We start from the raw sequence: 17,715 nt of genomic DNA on the forward strand, positions 1-17,715 counted from the left end.
CTACGAAAGTAACAGAATGATCACTTGCTCCGAATTCCTGGACTCCATGCGAGACAATACGGTGAGTGTTATTAACAAACACAAGATCAATTGCCGTCCTTGTGAATTCCGTCATGCGTGTGGGCTCTTTGACGAGTTGACTCAGACCACGGAGACGAGTGGTTTGCATTAATTTTCTGGTATATTTGCATGGTTTCAGGGCAATAACATCCGCGTTGAAATCTCCCATAATGATCAAATCCTTTACCATTTCGTCGTCCAATTTAGCAAGAAACTTTTGTTCCAGGCCAAAGATAAATTTCTCTTGATTCATACTCGGTGGTTTATACATCACTGCAAATATCGTGTTCTTAGCTTTTTCTGGACATATTTCTACGCATACCATTTCTAAACAGTCAGATTCCAAGTCACTTCTCCGCTTGCTTGGCCATTTGCTCCTTAAAAAAACGGCGCAACCACCACCATTTCGATTTCTATCTTTTCTGTAGCAAGTATAACCCGAAGGACATATCTTACTTTCGAGCAATGTACAATCCAGACGCGATTCTGTAACCGCAAACACATCCAATGCTGCTTTATCCATTAGTACTTCGGCGTCGGCACAGTGTCCCGGCAAAGTTGCAATATTTACATGAGAAAATTTCATTCCTCTCTTCTTAAGATTTGCATGAAGATCTTTATTTATCCTTCCACTGGGCTTTCCTTCTTTTACTCCTGTGTTAATTGTTTCATGTGACTTGCGGACCGGTGTATCAAAGCCAGGTGATAAACAAGTTATGCATTCCCAAGCCAGAGAAGGTTAGCAAAGTTCATCATATTCCGTTCTCTTCATACTGATACACTTAGCATGAAACCACTTGTCGCATTGTATCGTCATCTGATTCTTTCGGCATCTTTGTGTGAGAAGGAACCGGTCGAGATGACAATTGCCTTGAGTAGAGGTCAGGATTTAAAATGACTTATAAGTATTTTTTGAGACGCTGAAAGATTGAATCGTAATTGTTTTCTCTTCCTTACTATTTTAATCGCTATAGATTGTTTGATTAATTACAGAAATCACCTTGAAACTGGCATAAAACGAACTGCATGCAGAGAAAAGATGTGAACTTTGTAAAAGCAGTGCGTGTCGTTCTTCTTACAAGAATATTTGCTGCTCGTTCAAAACTACAATAAGAGTGTACTGTGACCTCGACAAACGATCCAGAAAACGGGAAACAGTAGTTATACCTCCTCTTGCTTGTTTAAGGTGGATTGAGAGCCATTCCACTTGTCTCGATTTTCCGGGCCAAAAGATGACGTTGACCTAATTCTTAGCCAAACAACCATATTCTCTCCTCCTGTTAACATACATACAATGACAATTTGTCCCACGCCTACTGCAAAGCTTGGTTTGGGGTAGACGAGAGGCTCTAGGTTCAAGGCGCCGAGTTCCTTTTGATATATGAAACCATGCTCAGTAATATATCGCCATATAAAGCATTGATTGGCTTTGGAGTTCAATAAGAAGTAATCATTCACTTCTTAAATTTATCATCTTGGAAGGAAATATTAAGGAGATAGGAAAAACATGGGTCTGTTTACTTGTTAAATCTAGATGTCAGTCTTTTTCCAACGGGCGTCAACATTCTGGTCTGACCAGACAACAGGCTTATGTTAAATTTGTCATTACGCATCAGCTAGGCTCTATGACATTTCGCCATATAATGCATTGATGGCTTTGGACCCGACCATATTTGATGGGGATAGATCACTGCTTACTTGGCTACTTTCTTGGTAAAGAATTCTAAATAACTAACTAGTTGAGTGAATTTTTCAAAGCCACTGTTTCCAAAATGCAAGTACCGTATTTGACTGATGTAGGTATACCGACTCGCACTCGAGCCTGCTGTATCAGCTGGTGCAATGATTACTCGAAGCGTTTCTTGAGTTCAAGAGATACGCAGAAATGGTTTCATTTCCAGGCGTGAGTTTTTTTTTTTTTTGGACCACTGTCGGGAAAAGATGAGTGTGAATAATGTGAACGTGTGCTACCTGGGTCGTAGTCTTACTACCGGCACGAGTAACTTAATAAGGCACAGTAGCCTCTGGGGAAGAAACAGTACGAATATAAAGCTGTTGAACGTTGACTAGTACAAGCACTTCAGCGAAAATCGTGGTTTTCCAGGTTTAACCCTTATAAAACTTCTTTTAAGTAAACAAATATTTAAAGACTACACTTATCTCTGTTGCACATCTGCAGTGATGCATGATGGGCTATTCCCTTTGCAAATCTTTCCCTTTTTTTGTCCTAAAATAGGCTTCATCCATCCAAGTACCATAAAGCATTTAAGAATTGTTTCATGCATAGCACGCGTCTATCGAGTTATGGATGCACGCGGGGAGTTTCGTGAACCGGGAAATTTCGTGACAACCACAGGAAGGTCTAAGAGTAGGCGTTGAATTAATCCCTAGCAGCCCTCGGACAATTATTTTGTATGGCACATAGTTAAATCACGGGCTACTCTTAACCTATTTTTAATCTAGTCGGAAGTAGGTCGGATAAATACAATTAGATTGTGTAAATAAATGGTCAAGAATTGCTCAAATTGCAATCAACATATGTTTTGATGTTATTTTTCAAGATTTGGTACTTTTTATCAATCCAGGTTTTTTCATATTGTAACGCAACGCTTCGAGAAGCGTCTGAAGTTTTGAGCCTCAAAAGCCACATTTTGGCGGAATTCAGTTGTTATCGATTTTCTCGAAAATAAATCTATATTCAGCCAATCGAAGTATGCAGTGGTTTGTTTCACTATTAGGCCAACGTAACTCGAGAATATGAGTAGAATCGATTTTTTTGGCTGTTGCCACCATATTTTGAAAATGTTCCATTTTTGGGCACAGTTGCACTTAATTAACTCGACCGTTCGCTTATAGCCTGCAGTGCCGGCGTATTTTGGGCGCACGAGTGCACATTTTCGTATTAGGCCGCCATCTTAGATTTGGTAACTGTGGAGGACTGGGGCGAGGAAATATTTGCCGAGGGAGTAGGCGTTAAGTGGAAAAATGGGCAACGGGAGAGAGGGAGGGGAAGGTTTTCCTTCCCCTCCCTCTTCCCTGAATTCACGGGCAGCGGATAGAAAAGCGCGAAAGAAGTATCGACTACTGGACCAACATCTTTTAACAGCGGGCAAAAAGACGAACCATATATAAGGAATTCGAAAGTTATGTTTTACACAATCAAAGAAAAGTTTCCTTTTTTCGGCAATCAGAAGAAGGAAAATGGCGAAGAGTACAAAGGAGAATGAAAAAAACCTCGCGCGCTGAAAGATGTGTTCCCAACAGCTAGCTCTCATGTCGTAGAGTATTTTAAAGGATTGCTATTTCGAGTATTTCTAGGAGTTTACCTCTTGTTTTATTGAGTCTCGCCTTTTTACGCCTTCGTGTTATTTTGATAAATTTATAGTTTTGATCACTTATTCTTTTAAGTGTCTGCTTAAACTTGGCTCAGTTCGCGGATTTCCTTCTTGTCGTGCTAGACATTTTAATCGCTTGTTATGGTCGAGAATAATTAGTTTCATAGGTGGACATGTTTGGGTTGGTAAAACTGACCTTGAGTTTTACCCAAACTGAAGATCCTGTTTGTGCGCGTGATTCTCGTGCGCAGCTCAATCATTGGCGTTTAATTGGTTCTTTGGTGCTCGCCAAGTGCTTCGGAGTGAGCCACCCGATTTCCCCCCTTGTAAAACAACGAATGCACTATGGAAACACCCACGGTTAGCTAACCCAAACATGTCTGTGATTTTTGCATTAAATACGCGGGCACTCCTTGCTAAAAAAATGAAAAGAGAAATAGCTGCGGTAGTAGAAGGTAGTAGCAACAATTGAAGAGTAGAGAATAAAGAAGAGAATTATAGAGTCTTGGTAGCTCTTGTTAATTCGCCATGCGAGTGGTAAAACCCCCCCAACACTAAGAAGTCAATGTTTGAATAAACGGTTGTAGGCACTCAGACCATTTTATCTTTTAATTCAATTCTTTGTCAATATATTTATAGCTTTAAATTTATTTTTGTTAATAGTTGCACTCTTACATATTTTAGCTGTTTGTTTATGATATTTTTTTTTATATTTTTAAAATTGGTAGTTTTAAGGTTTGAACAATTCATTATTTACGAGGGCCACTGGTTTATCACCTGGTATATAGTTGTGTGTTTTTTTCATGGGTGTATAAAGTTTATAATAATTGCTATTGTCATAACTATTTTCATCATTCACGTATGAACGGATATATTTCCCTTTACCTTTTTATGTGTCTACAAGTTTTCCTGGTTGCTTTTTCAAACTGGGAAATCTCGTGATAACCATAGGAGGGTCTAAGAATAGGCGTGATCTTTTGCCTATTCTCCCACATTAGGAGTTATTTATGTTCACATTTTGCGAGTGATGATGATTTACTTCTTTTCAAATGAAGTTTTAATTGGTAGTTTACTAATTGCTAGGACTTGGACCTGGGGGACTTAAAATAACTAACACGAAAGTCCCACTGCATAGGAAATGTATACCAGGCGCAAGTCATGGAGGAAACGGAGGAAGAACAGGGAGTAGCAACTACTACTTTAGTTTGCCTAAACCGTATGACAAAAACAACACAGCCTCTCTGTTAGGAGGAAGTGGAGGTGAGATAATTATTGTTTTCATTTGAAGGCAATTGTTCAAATAGAGAAAAATACTTAAATAACGACAGCACGTCCATGTAGCCTATAAATTGCCGCAGATATCACTATTTCTTGTATCTATTACATAATAGTCGAGATATTGACTCGGCTTGTCACATAGATTTCCATGCGACAAGCTCGGAAACAGAAGCGAGTATCTCGATCACTGAACTGAATCAAACCAAAGAAAAGTTTCAGTACTGTTAAGAAGCCGAAGATGCTTGCCTGATACATCCCGGCCAAAAAGCGCTGCATTGTTTTTATCTGACGGTGGATTAATTTCTTCTTTTTTTTTATTCAGGTTCATGCGTGGAAAATCCAGGAAGCGTTTCTGGTGGAGGAGCTATGGAACTTGTGGCTGAGAATGGAGCGATAATCATAGGTAAAGGTCGAGCAAAGTCCTTTGATCGATCCATGGCCGATCGTGTTAACTTAATTCAATTTTTACAAAAATTGTTACGTTCTGACAATAGTAAGACCATGTCCAAAAGTGTCATCAAGATAAGTTGAATTTGTTATCCGCGACTCAATCGATGTGATTAACTTGACACCTACGTGGTAAAGTTATTCTTTTTGTAAAGAATTTATCCACTGATACCCAGACAAAGTGCTCGGTTATTTGGAAAGAACTAGACGACGTAATTTTCTTTATTAAGTAGCTGACTCGACATCGACAGCAAAATCTCGTAAAATTTTGATCAGGCCAACCATCCAATCCACAACAGCACCATCCGTAAATACATTATTCGTTTGCCCTTTAAACTGTCCCGTCAAAGTTAAATGTTGGAGAAAAGTTTACTTTACCGAAGTTTCGTCTTCGTGAATTTAATCAGTGCAATGAGATGGACACTCATCATATTCCTTTTTCATTATTATTTCATTATTTCATAAACAGTGCAGCCCTCATGGGAAAAGTGTAATCGTTGGAAGAAAAGCGTTTTACACGAAGCCCAAATGATCACGGCTGCATAGTACTCAGTGCACTTAAAATTCATGGTAGCATCGTGCTCAACAAATGTCAAACTCGATATTTACAAAAATCTTATTTTGACGTTAAAAATGTTCAGGCTGTAGACTTTCTTTCTATATGTATGTTGAAGTTCAAGAGTTAGGAAACGATTCATCTTCCTAGTAACGGAAACTAATACATGCTATGCATAATGATAATGATAATTTGCTTAAGAAGCCTAGTAACAAGTTTGCACGAAAGCGAGGTCCGTCGGGCCACTGTGTTTTTCTTCTTTCGGAGGCTTTTACCTTGGTTAACACAAAATGAGCTCGGTTTCAAACAATCTAAAGCTTTCAGAAGCAGATATACCTGGTTCATCACTAAGTGGGAGAGCTCCAGCTAATTTAAAAGCGCAAGAACTAAAATTCTGGCTAAAATGCAGAGGAGTTTGGGTCCTTTGGAAAGTTAAAGAATGAAACTTTGTCTCCTCTTCCATTCCGATAACCCTCGAAGGTACACTGAGGAACACAACAGTTCAAAGGCATCGATCGGAAGCCACGATTCCTCTTCCTTGATACGGAAATTAATGGTTATTCATTGTTTAAGCGGTGTTAACCGAAAGTGACATTGATTCAATTCTAGGTGCCCCTATTATAGCTGAAGCCCAAAATGACATCACAGGAGAGTGTTCTGGGGGCTCAGGAGGACTTATTCGCCTTAAGGCATCTAAGGTCAGTAACCTGAATTAATATAATCAGGTGTGGTTACTTTCAAAGGACCTCAGATGTATAAATTGATGATAGAGTTCAGTTTTGTATGAAATATTAATTATTAGATACCTAAGGTAAATGTGATTTCAATAGCAATTCGAATTCTACCCATTTTAAATTTATTGTAATTAGTGTTGAAACTCAACAAAAACTCTGCTATGATTAATCAAAGGTAATTATACATCAAAACGGAAAACTAATTGTGGATGGAGGGAGCGGACAAAATCTTCACTACTTTTTTGGTGGCGGAGCAGGAGGAGTCATTCAGATAATAGCACCTGAAGGAGAGATTGCTGCTGGGGCTTTATCGTTGAAACATGGTGAAAGCTACCGTTGCGGTGAAACACCAGCGGAGGATGGCTATTTTCTCTTGGAAGGTAACCAAAGAAACACGTAAAGAACCTATTTTAAAATATCTGAGATAGTATCGAAGTTGGTAAAGTTAAGCTACACTTGTTGACTATGTAACAGTTAATTTCTTAACCCGAAGTTGCCGGATAAAAAAGAACGTTTGTGTAAAAAATGCGCATTTTAAGACGGATTAAAGAAATACATTTCTGAAAGAATATTCCCTGTTTCAATACTCAAATAGGTATAACCCCCTTTTCCATGTTTCATACCTGTGCAAGTCTGTATAAAACAGATGGTGTAACATCATTAAATGACGTAGGTCATGATCCAAAGATGTCGCGCTTCCTCTTATCACGAATGCCGAAAATGGTACTCGATACAAATCCGATGTAGTCAAATAAAGTAACCACAAGGGATAAATCCAAAAGATTAAAAGTTTAACCACAAGACGGTAAACATCGAAAGGATCTGTAGATTGAACATTTGTGCACAAACTATCTGCTTTAACAGCTTGAAAAAGCAACATAATGTGTAGTTTCTCTTTTCTTACAGCAAATGAGACTGCGGGAGCATATAATAATACAAAACTTTACAAATGGCCACCAAGACCCAACTACAACCCCATCATTGCTTCTTCAAATAAAACAACAGGTTTGTTTGTGTATAAGCAGCGTCTGTGTGCCAAGTAAGAAGTGTGCTCAACAAAACTTATTAATCTTAGAAAATTACCCAGGCATGAACGTGTCTCCGCTTGTGATCAAGTCTAAGGCATTGAGTAAGGCTGCCCAGTGAAAGGCCTGCATGGGATCTGGCATGGCCAATCAGAAGACAGGATTCGCTTCATCTTGCCAACGGGCGCTGAGGTCCTTATTATCAAGGGCAGATCGCTTTTAGGCCTCTCGCCCGCTCGCTTTTCTCAAAGCTTTTTTTTTTATTCGGGCGAACGAACGCTCGAGCTGTAGTGCTAATAACGAAAGTCTGCTCGTAGGCTAGTCGAGAGTTTTAAATCCTTGTTCTAACTTTCTTTTACGTAATGAAAAGGTCAGTCATCAGTTTATTTTAAGATTTGTTAAGAAAGGTTGGGATTTTCTTCTATCTACTTACTTAGCTCAGCGGTTTTAATGTTTGTTCCACGATCACTTCATCATCTTCGATTTCCTCGCCTATGCCTTTGGCACTTATGGATGATGACTAACTTACTCAATAACCCCATTGCATGAAATGTTTTTGCTTTGCCTTATGAGAAATCTGCCTCGAATACCAAACGTTTAGCAATATCTTTCATTACAGATGCCTCAGCTAATTCCAGCACAACGTCACCAACAAACCAAACTGGTACGCATTTAAAAGTAATCATTTTAAACTCTGGCGGGCTAAAAACCCTGCCTTCACCCCCCATTTTTCTTTTTTTTACTACAAATAAATACTTCCTTTCAAGATAATTTTGGGAGACGCAGTGGCCTAGCGATGGACTAGCATCTCATCCATGGGAGGAGTATTGACACTGTTAGTCGCTTCATGCTACAGGGAAACCGGGATAAGCTCCAGGCTGAGGATGATGGGGGGAGGGGGGGGGGGCGCAATAGGCTCGAGTACAGACTTAAGCCATAGGGGTAATTCCTCAGAAAAAAACTTGTCCAACATAATTTTTTAAACATATCTTAAATTGTTCGCACCAATCTCTGTTTCGAGACCTTCAGTAGGAAAAGATAGGCCACCCTACTTAAAATGGATGAGATTGCCAATCTTATTTCATTTATGCTTGTACTGGTACTTATCATTTGCGTTATTTCATCGGTTCACGATACGTCTTACGGTAGGTGGAGGTAGAGGTTTTTAGAAAAAAATAGCTCGAAAAAGCACTTGATGCTTGACTCAATAACCCCATTGTATGAAATGTTTTTGCTTTGCGTTATGAAAAATCTGCATCGAATACCAAACGTTTAGCAATATCTTTCATTACAGATGCCGCCTCCCGGTTAGCTCAATTGGTTGAGCGCCGGACTGTTGTGCGGGAGGTCGAGGGTTCAAGCCCCGGCCGGACCAACACTCAGGGTCTTAAGATAACTGAGGAGAATGTGCTACCTTTCTATAACATCGAGAAATGGTTAAACATTCTAGTCTTCTCGGATAAGGACGAATAAACTGGAGGTCCCGTCTCCTGCATCTATCGATTAGTTAATTTGGTTAGGCAGGGGACGTTAAAGAACCCACTCACGAGATTACTGTAATGTGGTCTGGCCTGTTTACTGGGAATTGGGGGGGAGGGGGGCATCTGTTAGATTCGCCTTTATTTGATTGTAAACTGCTTAGCAGTCTGGTAAAGTCCTCCGCACAGTGTTGTAAAGCGCCAAGAGTTCAGGATATGAGCGCTATATAAATAAAAGTTATTATCATTAAATTATATTATGCCTCAGCTAAGGCTAGCACAATGTCTTCAACAAACCAAACTGGTACGCATTTAAAAGTAATCATTTTAAACTCTGAGCAATCATTCTGCTGATTGGAGGATAACTTTAACCTTATACTTTATTAAATGCATGTTTTCATTTTAATACTCTGATGTTCTTTGGGCTGAGAGATGTTTAGATATGCTCTTTGCTCACCCGCTAGCCGTGCGTAGTTAATGGCACAGCTGATCAATTTGAATGTCTAAGCTCCATTTCCACAACAACATGATTATAAAAGACATCGGTAGTAATATATAGTTATAACGTGAACTGAGACTCGGGATGTTATATAAAAAAATGACTGATTTCGCGAGCGGGTAACAATCTAAAAAATCTTGCGATCTGATTGGTTCCGAGAGCGGGCAGTATTCTCCCATTCGGCCCGTTTTCAGCAAGCGGTATCCGTTTTGTGTTGAGTCACTTTAAGGAACATCTCTAGCATCGGCCGTAGGCCTCGAGCGGTATCCAAGACGTCGGACACAGTTTTTGCCCGATACGGACCTCCCGTATGGTAAATAACAAATACGTATATTTGATGATAGAAGAGTCAAAAATACAGAACTTCTACTTGAGGTCCTATAGTTCTTTACCTTTTTTCCTTTTGAGCTATTAAAGTATGCTATTGAGCTATTGAGATATTAAGTTATTAAGCTATTGAGTCAGCGAGAAGAGACTGCAACAAGCATTCATGTTTTGTATTTCCCTTTCTATTGTCATAATCAGAGTCGTGTAAAATTAAACCGAATGAAGGCCAAAGTCTTAACACGAGCTTCAAAATCACTTGCACTGGTGGAAATCCTCATTATGATTTAAAATACCAGTTTGGCTACACTCTTCCAAATGGCCTACGCGTGGTACTATACGAAGGAAGTGACCGTAGCTATCATACGGTGTTAGTCAGCGGTATTTCTACGATAGAGGCTGTGATTATCAATGTCAGAGGAGCCAGAAGAGAGTTTAGTTTGAACGTAAAGGTTGGTGGGTCTTTTTTTGCAACTTGAGCGATATGCCTTTCAAGATCACCACGAAGAAACGAAATTATAGATACCTGGGCTGACATAAATTTGAACCTGTCTAATAATCAAAACAAATAAATAATAATAATAATAATAAATTCGTAAATTAAAGCTCCTTATTATGGGCTTTTCAGCCATAATGTAGACTAACTAAGTGCTTAAAAATCCCCACCGGTAGGAGGGAGACCAGTGGGTTATTTACAGAGTGCAGTCGAGGATTTGAACTCGGGGCAACCGAGAATAAATCCAGTGAGTGGCAGGGTGGAGGACTTGAACCCAGGACACCGGATAACAAGTCCAGCACCCTAACCACTCGGCCACGCCGCCTCCTCATCGAACAGCTTTGAAAGGGTTTAGGTTTTTTTTAAATTAGAATAAACTCCGTTCCATATATCAGCTGAAGAAATTTTTTGAACTATTGAATATATTTGAAATGTTTACGCTGTTCAGGTTAAATCCACAACGTCAACTTGCGAAGACTGGATTGAGAAAATATATGAATACATTGGAAAGGGAAATAAAACTCTTGGAACATGGTTGGTGCTAGAAAGTTTACTTTCAATCAATGGAAGCGTTCAGAGATGTCCTAAGGTTAGTATGTTAGTTTCAGCTTAAATTTCTGACTTGTACAGCTAATATTCCCAGAAAAGACAAACTCCAACATCGGACCGATTGATACGTTCTTTTTTTTTTAGAATTGGTTTTTACTTACCAGTGGTATCCTAGCTTGGAAGAAGTCCGAGCCCACCTAAGAGAGTGAACCAAAATGTGTTTCTCTCTCTAAATGATCACATTTCATAGTCACACATTCCTGAGTAAAGTGGTTCTTGCTGGATTTTAGTGTATTAAAAACTCCAAATTGTCCCACGGTGTAATTTAGAAAATAAAGAATCACTGCGACATATACTCTATTTGTCTTGATTGTACAGCTGGAGGAGATTGTGCTTAACTTGACGTCAGACATGACGATGGAAACTGCCCACGATGTCCTCAGGGTTTCTTTACTTCTTGGCACTCTGTTGGGTGCAATGGAAGATCTCTCTACTTCTACATTGGTGAGTTTTCCTAGGCTTTGTATATCGTAAGTAATTTTACTTTCTAGCAATATCTTTGTTAATTTAAGCTTTTAACTCGTTTGTTTAGATGGTACAATGAATTATCAAAATTAAAATAGTAAGTCACTGTCAATAGAGAAAACACGTCGTCAACCATACATTTCCCTTCCAAATAATAAAATAAGTTCATCTTAAAACTGACGTTTGCAATCCACATTGGCTAGTAAAACCTGTGAGATGACCTTTCGTCTAATTTGAAATTTGAGATAATTCGTTTTCAAAAATTTGTGTTAGAGAGTCTTAAAGCTCATTTGCTGAATTACTATACAATCTCAATATAAGCATAGATGTTATTCCCAGTTAGCTCAATGGATAGAGCGCTGGACTGATGTGCGGGAGGTCGAGGGTTCGAGCCCCGGCCGGACTAACTCTCAAAGTCTTAAAACAAGTGAGAAGAATATGCTACCTTTCTATATCAAGAAATGATTATTCTATACAGAAGGCTAAAGGATTAGGAAAAGAAGTATTAGAGAATATTTAATCCAAACGTTTTTGGATTAAATATTCTGTAAAGTTTCTTCTTTTTCTGTAAAATTTCTTCTTTATTAATTGTAAACTGCCTCCGGCAGTCTGGAAAAGTCCCCCGCACAGTGTTGTAAAGCGCATTAGAGCATTTACATGGAAATGCGCTATAGAAATCGATCTATATTATATTATTATTATTATAAAACGAAGATGGTAAACAGCCGAAAACGTCTAGTTTAAACATTTTTTAATAATTTTTTTCCTAATCTTTTAGCCTTGTTTATAGAATATCTTTTATTAAGCGAACATTATGGACAAGAAATGGTTAGATACTCTAGTCTTCTCGGATAGGGACGAATAAACGGAGGTCCCAGCTCCTACAGGGTTAGGGGTAGGCTAGGAGACGTTAATTTCTCATGCACGAGATTACTGTCTGATGGATGTCCTCCCCTGGGGTGGTTGCTGGGTGGGAATTGGCCCTGAAAAGCCCCCATGGGGAGTGGTCAATCAACATCTGTATGTATGTATGTTTGTTATCAAAAGCCACCTGATGATTTTTCCGTGTTTGATCTGGAGCAATAAGCTCAGAGCTAAGTGTGATATTCAATATATTTATTTAGCCTGACTTGAAGAATTATATCCCACCATAAGTGCAAGTTATAAGTCTTCGCCGGTAATGTATTTCTCGCATTTCTTTTTCAGTTAAGAACTACAAATATTTTGAATAACATTATGGAGAAGGTCAGTGATGATATCAGAAGATCTGAATCAAGGCTCAATTCAAGCTTCGCAGCTTTAGTAGAGAACATTCTCTTCAACCTTGGAAAAGCACTTAAAATTGGATCAAAAAAGTCACATTTTTCAAACTACAACAGAACGGAATCGAACAAGGTTTGTTTGATATTAAGTTCCTTTAAAAAATGGTATAAACACATGATTAAGTGAATAAACAAATTTTAGATGCCTAGGTTTTTAGAGATTTCAAGACAGTAAGAGAGTCGACAGTTTTCTGTAATGAACAATACAACTCATCCACATTGCATGCTAGTCAAGTTTATCAGTCGCTTATTTCTAACAAATATAAATTTCAACACTGTGAGGTCTTGATACCTCATATGGTATTATGGTTAAGAATTAGTTACAATTTCTCTTACATCCTCAGAATTTAAACGCCACAAAGACCCTTCTTTCCCTGAAGGATAAGATTATTCAAGTACTACGCCTGTCATTAACAAATGCCATGCCGGGAAATTATACAATACAGTCAAAATATTTGAGCATAACAGTTGTGTCTCTTCGTGGAGGTGAAGTGAATAACTTCACAATTGTTGCAAATCGAAGCAGATTCACAATACCTGATCTAAAACCAAATGGAAAAATCATCTCGTTCCTGGAGGTAGGAGATAAGGTCACTTTAATACGTTGGATTTGTTACGTTAAGAAGGGAAAGGAATAAAACCCAGTAACTGACTTCATTTCCAAAGTCGTGCGAACCCGCAAAGCCAAAGATTTGAAGAACTGAAACCCAGAATTTGCTTATCTAATGCTAATTATATTGATTTATCATTATTTACCCGGCTCTGGCAAGATAAGTTATGCACTTAAGCGATTAGGCGACAAAGAACAGTATCCAAGTTAATAGGCACAAAACAAAACCACGGTATAACCATATGCATTATCACTCCATTATCACCTTGCCCCTTAACTTTCAATCTACTGTTTTTCTTCGGGAGAGTGAGAAGACTTAGGAAGCTTGAAGCCTCATCCCATGGCAGTATTAATAGAGAAGGAGGCTTGGTGGAGCTCATTCATTTATCTTTTGCGCCTTTCTCTCGTAGATGTGGACTACTCCATTCAACCCTTTCACCTGGGACCAAACTAGTGAGAGGGTGACGTCACATGTTGCAGGGTTAGAAGTGAGAGACGATAAAGGAGACATTATAAACATGACTGATCCCTCACGTGAAATCACCGTCATATTACCCCTTGCCGAGAAAGCTACTCACAATATATCAAAAGGGTCCACCTATCACCGTAAAATGATAATAAATCACAACATCACCGTTCAGCACGGGCAGTCCTTCGTTAATGTCTCCTTTTTGCCTCAAAGCAGCGACTTGGTCATCTCAAAAGTGAAATTGATTTCAGCCACAACTCAGAATTATTCAGAATGTGAAAACGTTAGGGACAAGTGGATCAAAAGAGGCCGAATACACTGCCACGGTAATGTTGCTGTATCGTTTATGGCGATCAATCCCGGAAGGTACCGCGTTGATGCTATTTTTATTGTCAAAGAGAGAAAGACGAGGAAAATGACTCAGTCGTCCAGACTGGAACGAGGCAAGGCTACCTGTATGACAATAAAAAAACCACGTGCAGTGAATGAAGTAAAATATATCCGTGTCCAAGTGAGTGAGTCAGCTTGCCTTTTCTGGGAAACAGAAACATCTGCTTGGAAAACTACAGGATGCAGGGTGAGGAAATAAGAATTAGCAATAAATCGCTTTGAAAAATGATCGATAATAAATGCGTTTATCGCTCTATAGATTCTATTACTGTCGACCTACCTGCGATCACGTGAAAAACTAAGCTAAATGTACCTTTATTTTCAATCTATAATGATATTTCCTACTCTTACTTGCTTATTTCTCTTTATCGATGTTATTTGTAAGAAACCATATTTGATGATATTTTAATTTAGGAAAGGGTGTGGAAGGGTATGTTTTTTGTTTTCTTTTGTTTTTTTCACGTCAGTAAGTAATGTTTGGAAAAGTGAAGCTATGCAAGTAACAAAATTGCTTGAACAAGTTTTTGCAGCGATTGTAACTGTCACTGTGAACATGAAATGATGAAATCAAAGCAATGCTTACCCTCCGTCTTTTTTGTGGCGCCTCGAACCAAGTTTTATTTCATACGTAGCCACACTACTGGCTAGCGATTCGCGAGAGGTCTCATTACCAAACAACACAGCGTGGAGAAAGTTTATTTTGGTGTAATTCACTGTCTTTGTATTTGCATTTTTGATTCAGAAAGGAACACATCTGTCGTAAAATTTGCCTTTACAACCACACTGACTATAGCTTTCGTTCAAAGGTTGCGGAGGACATCGGCAATTCGGGTTTGAAATGTGCCTGCAACCACTTGACGACGTTTGGCGGAGCCTACCTGGTGCCTCCAAATCACGTTAGTTTTTTCAAAACTTTAAGAGCGCTTCGTTCACCAGATGACAGCGGAAAGTTCCTCGTCCTTGTGATCCTGTTTGCAACTTTTCTTCTCCACCTGGTTGCGATCGTTTTCGCAAGAAGGGAAGACCGAAAAGATAAAGCCAAGGTTAATTGAAATGACGATTTTGACAATTAAAGAACTTGGCAAGATGTTGCTTTATGCAGCTATTTTTACGATTATTCTCTTTAGGATTTATTGGAAAATTATCTAATATGTTTCTCTAAACACGATGTAGTGAGACATAAGTCGCCAAAACAAGTTTGAAGCATGTGCTACTTTTTATTTTTTAAGCAATTGCTCTTAAGAGATGCCACTAAAAATCAGACAAATTCACTAATCACCGGCAACAGTAAATAAAATCGAATTGGCTCATATTCTAGTATTACGTAGTTCTATAGGTAAAACAAACCAAGACATATGAAGTTTGTTGAAAAATTCTTTTGTTTTCGAGAGAATTGATAATACTCAATTCACGCATAATTAGCTTCATTTGAAGGTCGAATTTAGCCCACTTTTGGAGGCCTCGTTCCTACTTGTAAAAGCAGTGAAAAACTTACTTATTCCACAGACTTTTGCCTCCCCAATGTTTCCACGAAAAGGCGGAATCACTATTTAAATTTCAAATAAAATACAGAGTTTTCTATCGATTTACTTAGGTGTCTTGTGAAAAGTAGGGTAGCTTCAAAAAATTACTTTTATATGCCGCTAAGTGAAATAAACGTTTTATATTTGAAATATGAGAAGTTGAAATGATAAACTTACAGTTTGTAGAGTTACTTTTCTGGGTTTGTTGTGCTGCCATGCATACGAGGGCTTTAAATTTATGGAAATATCGCTCTTCCTAAAAATGGGCTAAATTCGACCTTCGAATGAAGCTAATTATGCGTGAATTGAGTTTCATCAATTTTTTCTAAAACAAAAGAATTTTTCAACAATCTACATATGTCTTGGTTCGTTTTACCTATAGGCTTACCTAATACTAGAATAAAAGCCAATTCGATTCATTGACTGTTGCCGGTGAATGTTTGATTTTTCGTGACAACCTCTCTGAGATAAGGATTGTATTCCTACATGGTAACGGATGGCCCAGCACTAAGAAAAATCACCACACCCCAAATCCCGAGAATCACTACGACAACCAAATTTACTTTAAACTTCTATTTTAAGGTGCAAGATTCAGAGCCCCCAGTGTTCTATCGAGCATCGGAGTCAGCTAATTGTCGTTACGAGTTGATCGTTAGGACTGGTGTCTGGTTAGGATCCGGTACAACCGCTAGCGTGTCCTTCATACTCTTTGGAGTCGAAGGCAGGAGCAGTACCCTCACCATCCAACAAGACTTCGATGCCGGGTTCCAGCCGAAGTTTGCAAGAGGAACTGAGCACAGGTTCGCTGCCATTTTAGACAAAGACCTTGGTGATATCTACAAACTTCACGTCAGCCATGATAACTCTGGTAATAATCCCTCTTGGTTTTTGGATTACATTAAGATTGTTCATACGGGGACCGACAAAAGTTGGAAATTCTCATTTGACACTTGGTTAAGCTTGGAGGATGAATCTCTATCAAATGAATGTATCCGGAGTCCTTCCAACGCTCAGGCCAGCATAACAGATAGAGACTTGCGTGAAATGTTCTCCGATGGGCATCTCTGGATGTCGATCATAACCAAGACCCCTGGGAGTTGCTTCTCTAGAGTTCAGAGGATATCATCATGCCTCTGTTTGCTCTTCTGTACAATGGCTGCGAATGCTATGTTCTATTCCTGGGGTAACCAGCCTTCTCAAACAATTAACCTAGGACCGCTACGATTCTCAGCGCGACAAGCTATCACGAGCATTCAGAGTATCCTTCTCACCCTGCCGATTCACATAATCATAACATTGTTTAGGAAGGCTTCAGCAAGTCCTCAGAATCGATTTTGGCGATGCTTGCTTTACTTGACGTGGGGCTTACTTTGCCTAGTGACTACCATGTCGGCGGGTTTGACTGTTTCCTACAGTCTCATATGGGGAAGCGAAAAAGGCCAAGAGTGGATTTCGTCAGTTTCTGTCTCCTTTTTTTGCAGCCCCTTAAATGCTTTCTGTCTCCTTTTTTTGCAGCCCCTTAAATGCTTTCTGCTCGCTGGGCTGGCGTCAATGTTTTCAAAGTGCAGAGTTAGAAAGGTATCTTGCAGTCAACAGTCCTCTGGGAAAACTGCAGATCATAATCGAAGCTCAGCATCCACAAAGTTAGGTGAATTGTCGGCATCGAGGAGAAAGAGTGTGGCAATGGCTAGACGTCGCTTGATGAAAAGACAGACTCTCTTTTACATTTTCTTTCTTGTAGTTGTTGGTGTCCTTACGTACGGAAACAGGGACTTTTCAAGATATCTGCTCTTCAAATCTTTGGCGGACCACACGGAAAGTTTTGAGGAACTAAGAAAATGAGTTGATTGAAAATAACAACAATTCATGCATCCCTTAAGAAATTTATAACCAAAAGCTACCGGCAAACTATCTACTGCAATTAGATATAACGCTCGGCATCGTTTATCCTTGTTATTGGTTGTTAAGTAGGGAGATCAGTAAAGATTCTGTTGGCAGGGATGAAAGATACCTTAATCAGTTTAGAAGAAGTTAATATGTTAAGCAATAATTTTACTATGATATAGTATTGGAATGCACTCCCCTCCTATGAAAC

At 39.0% G+C, this 17,715-nt stretch overlaps 3 protein-coding genes across 3 annotated transcripts; all 3 read left to right on the forward strand.

The window, feature by feature from the left end:
• The first annotated feature begins 847 nt into the window (after window positions 1–847).
• Window positions 848–9,319, forward strand: LOC148735292 (uncharacterized). The gene is made up of 8 exons (XM_088752921.1): window positions 848–941; window positions 4,479–4,655; window positions 4,996–5,076; window positions 6,286–6,374; window positions 6,586–6,790; window positions 7,317–7,415; window positions 8,055–8,099; window positions 8,730–9,319. The coding sequence occupies exons 1-8, from the start codon at window positions 848–850 to the stop codon at window positions 8,906–8,908; spliced, it is 969 nt and encodes a 322-aa protein (XP_088609047.1). The 3' UTR covers window positions 8,909–9,319.
• Window positions 9,320–12,522: 3,203 nt separating this feature from the next.
• LOC148735293 (uncharacterized) lies at window positions 12,523–14,788 on the forward strand. Its single transcript, XM_088755059.1, has 3 exons — window positions 12,523–12,701; window positions 12,973–13,206; window positions 13,649–14,788. Exons 1-3 carry the CDS (start codon window positions 12,543–12,545, stop codon window positions 14,294–14,296), a joined length of 1,041 nt encoding a protein of 346 aa, XP_088611185.1. The 5' UTR covers window positions 12,523–12,542; the 3' UTR covers window positions 14,297–14,788.
• LOC148735294 (polycystin-1-like protein 2) lies at window positions 14,571–17,462 on the forward strand. Its single transcript, XM_088752922.1, has 3 exons — window positions 14,571–14,596; window positions 14,840–15,140; window positions 16,203–17,462. Exons 1-3 carry the CDS (start codon window positions 14,571–14,573, stop codon window positions 17,460–17,462), a joined length of 1,587 nt encoding a protein of 528 aa, XP_088609048.1.
• The last annotated feature ends 253 nt before the right edge of the window (window positions 17,463–17,715 follow it).

This window comes from Stylophora pistillata, chromosome 3, assembly GCF_964205215.1.
Source record: "Stylophora pistillata chromosome 3, jaStyPist1.2, whole genome shotgun sequence".
Taxonomy (NCBI): Eukaryota; Metazoa; Cnidaria; class Anthozoa; order Scleractinia; family Pocilloporidae; genus Stylophora; species Stylophora pistillata.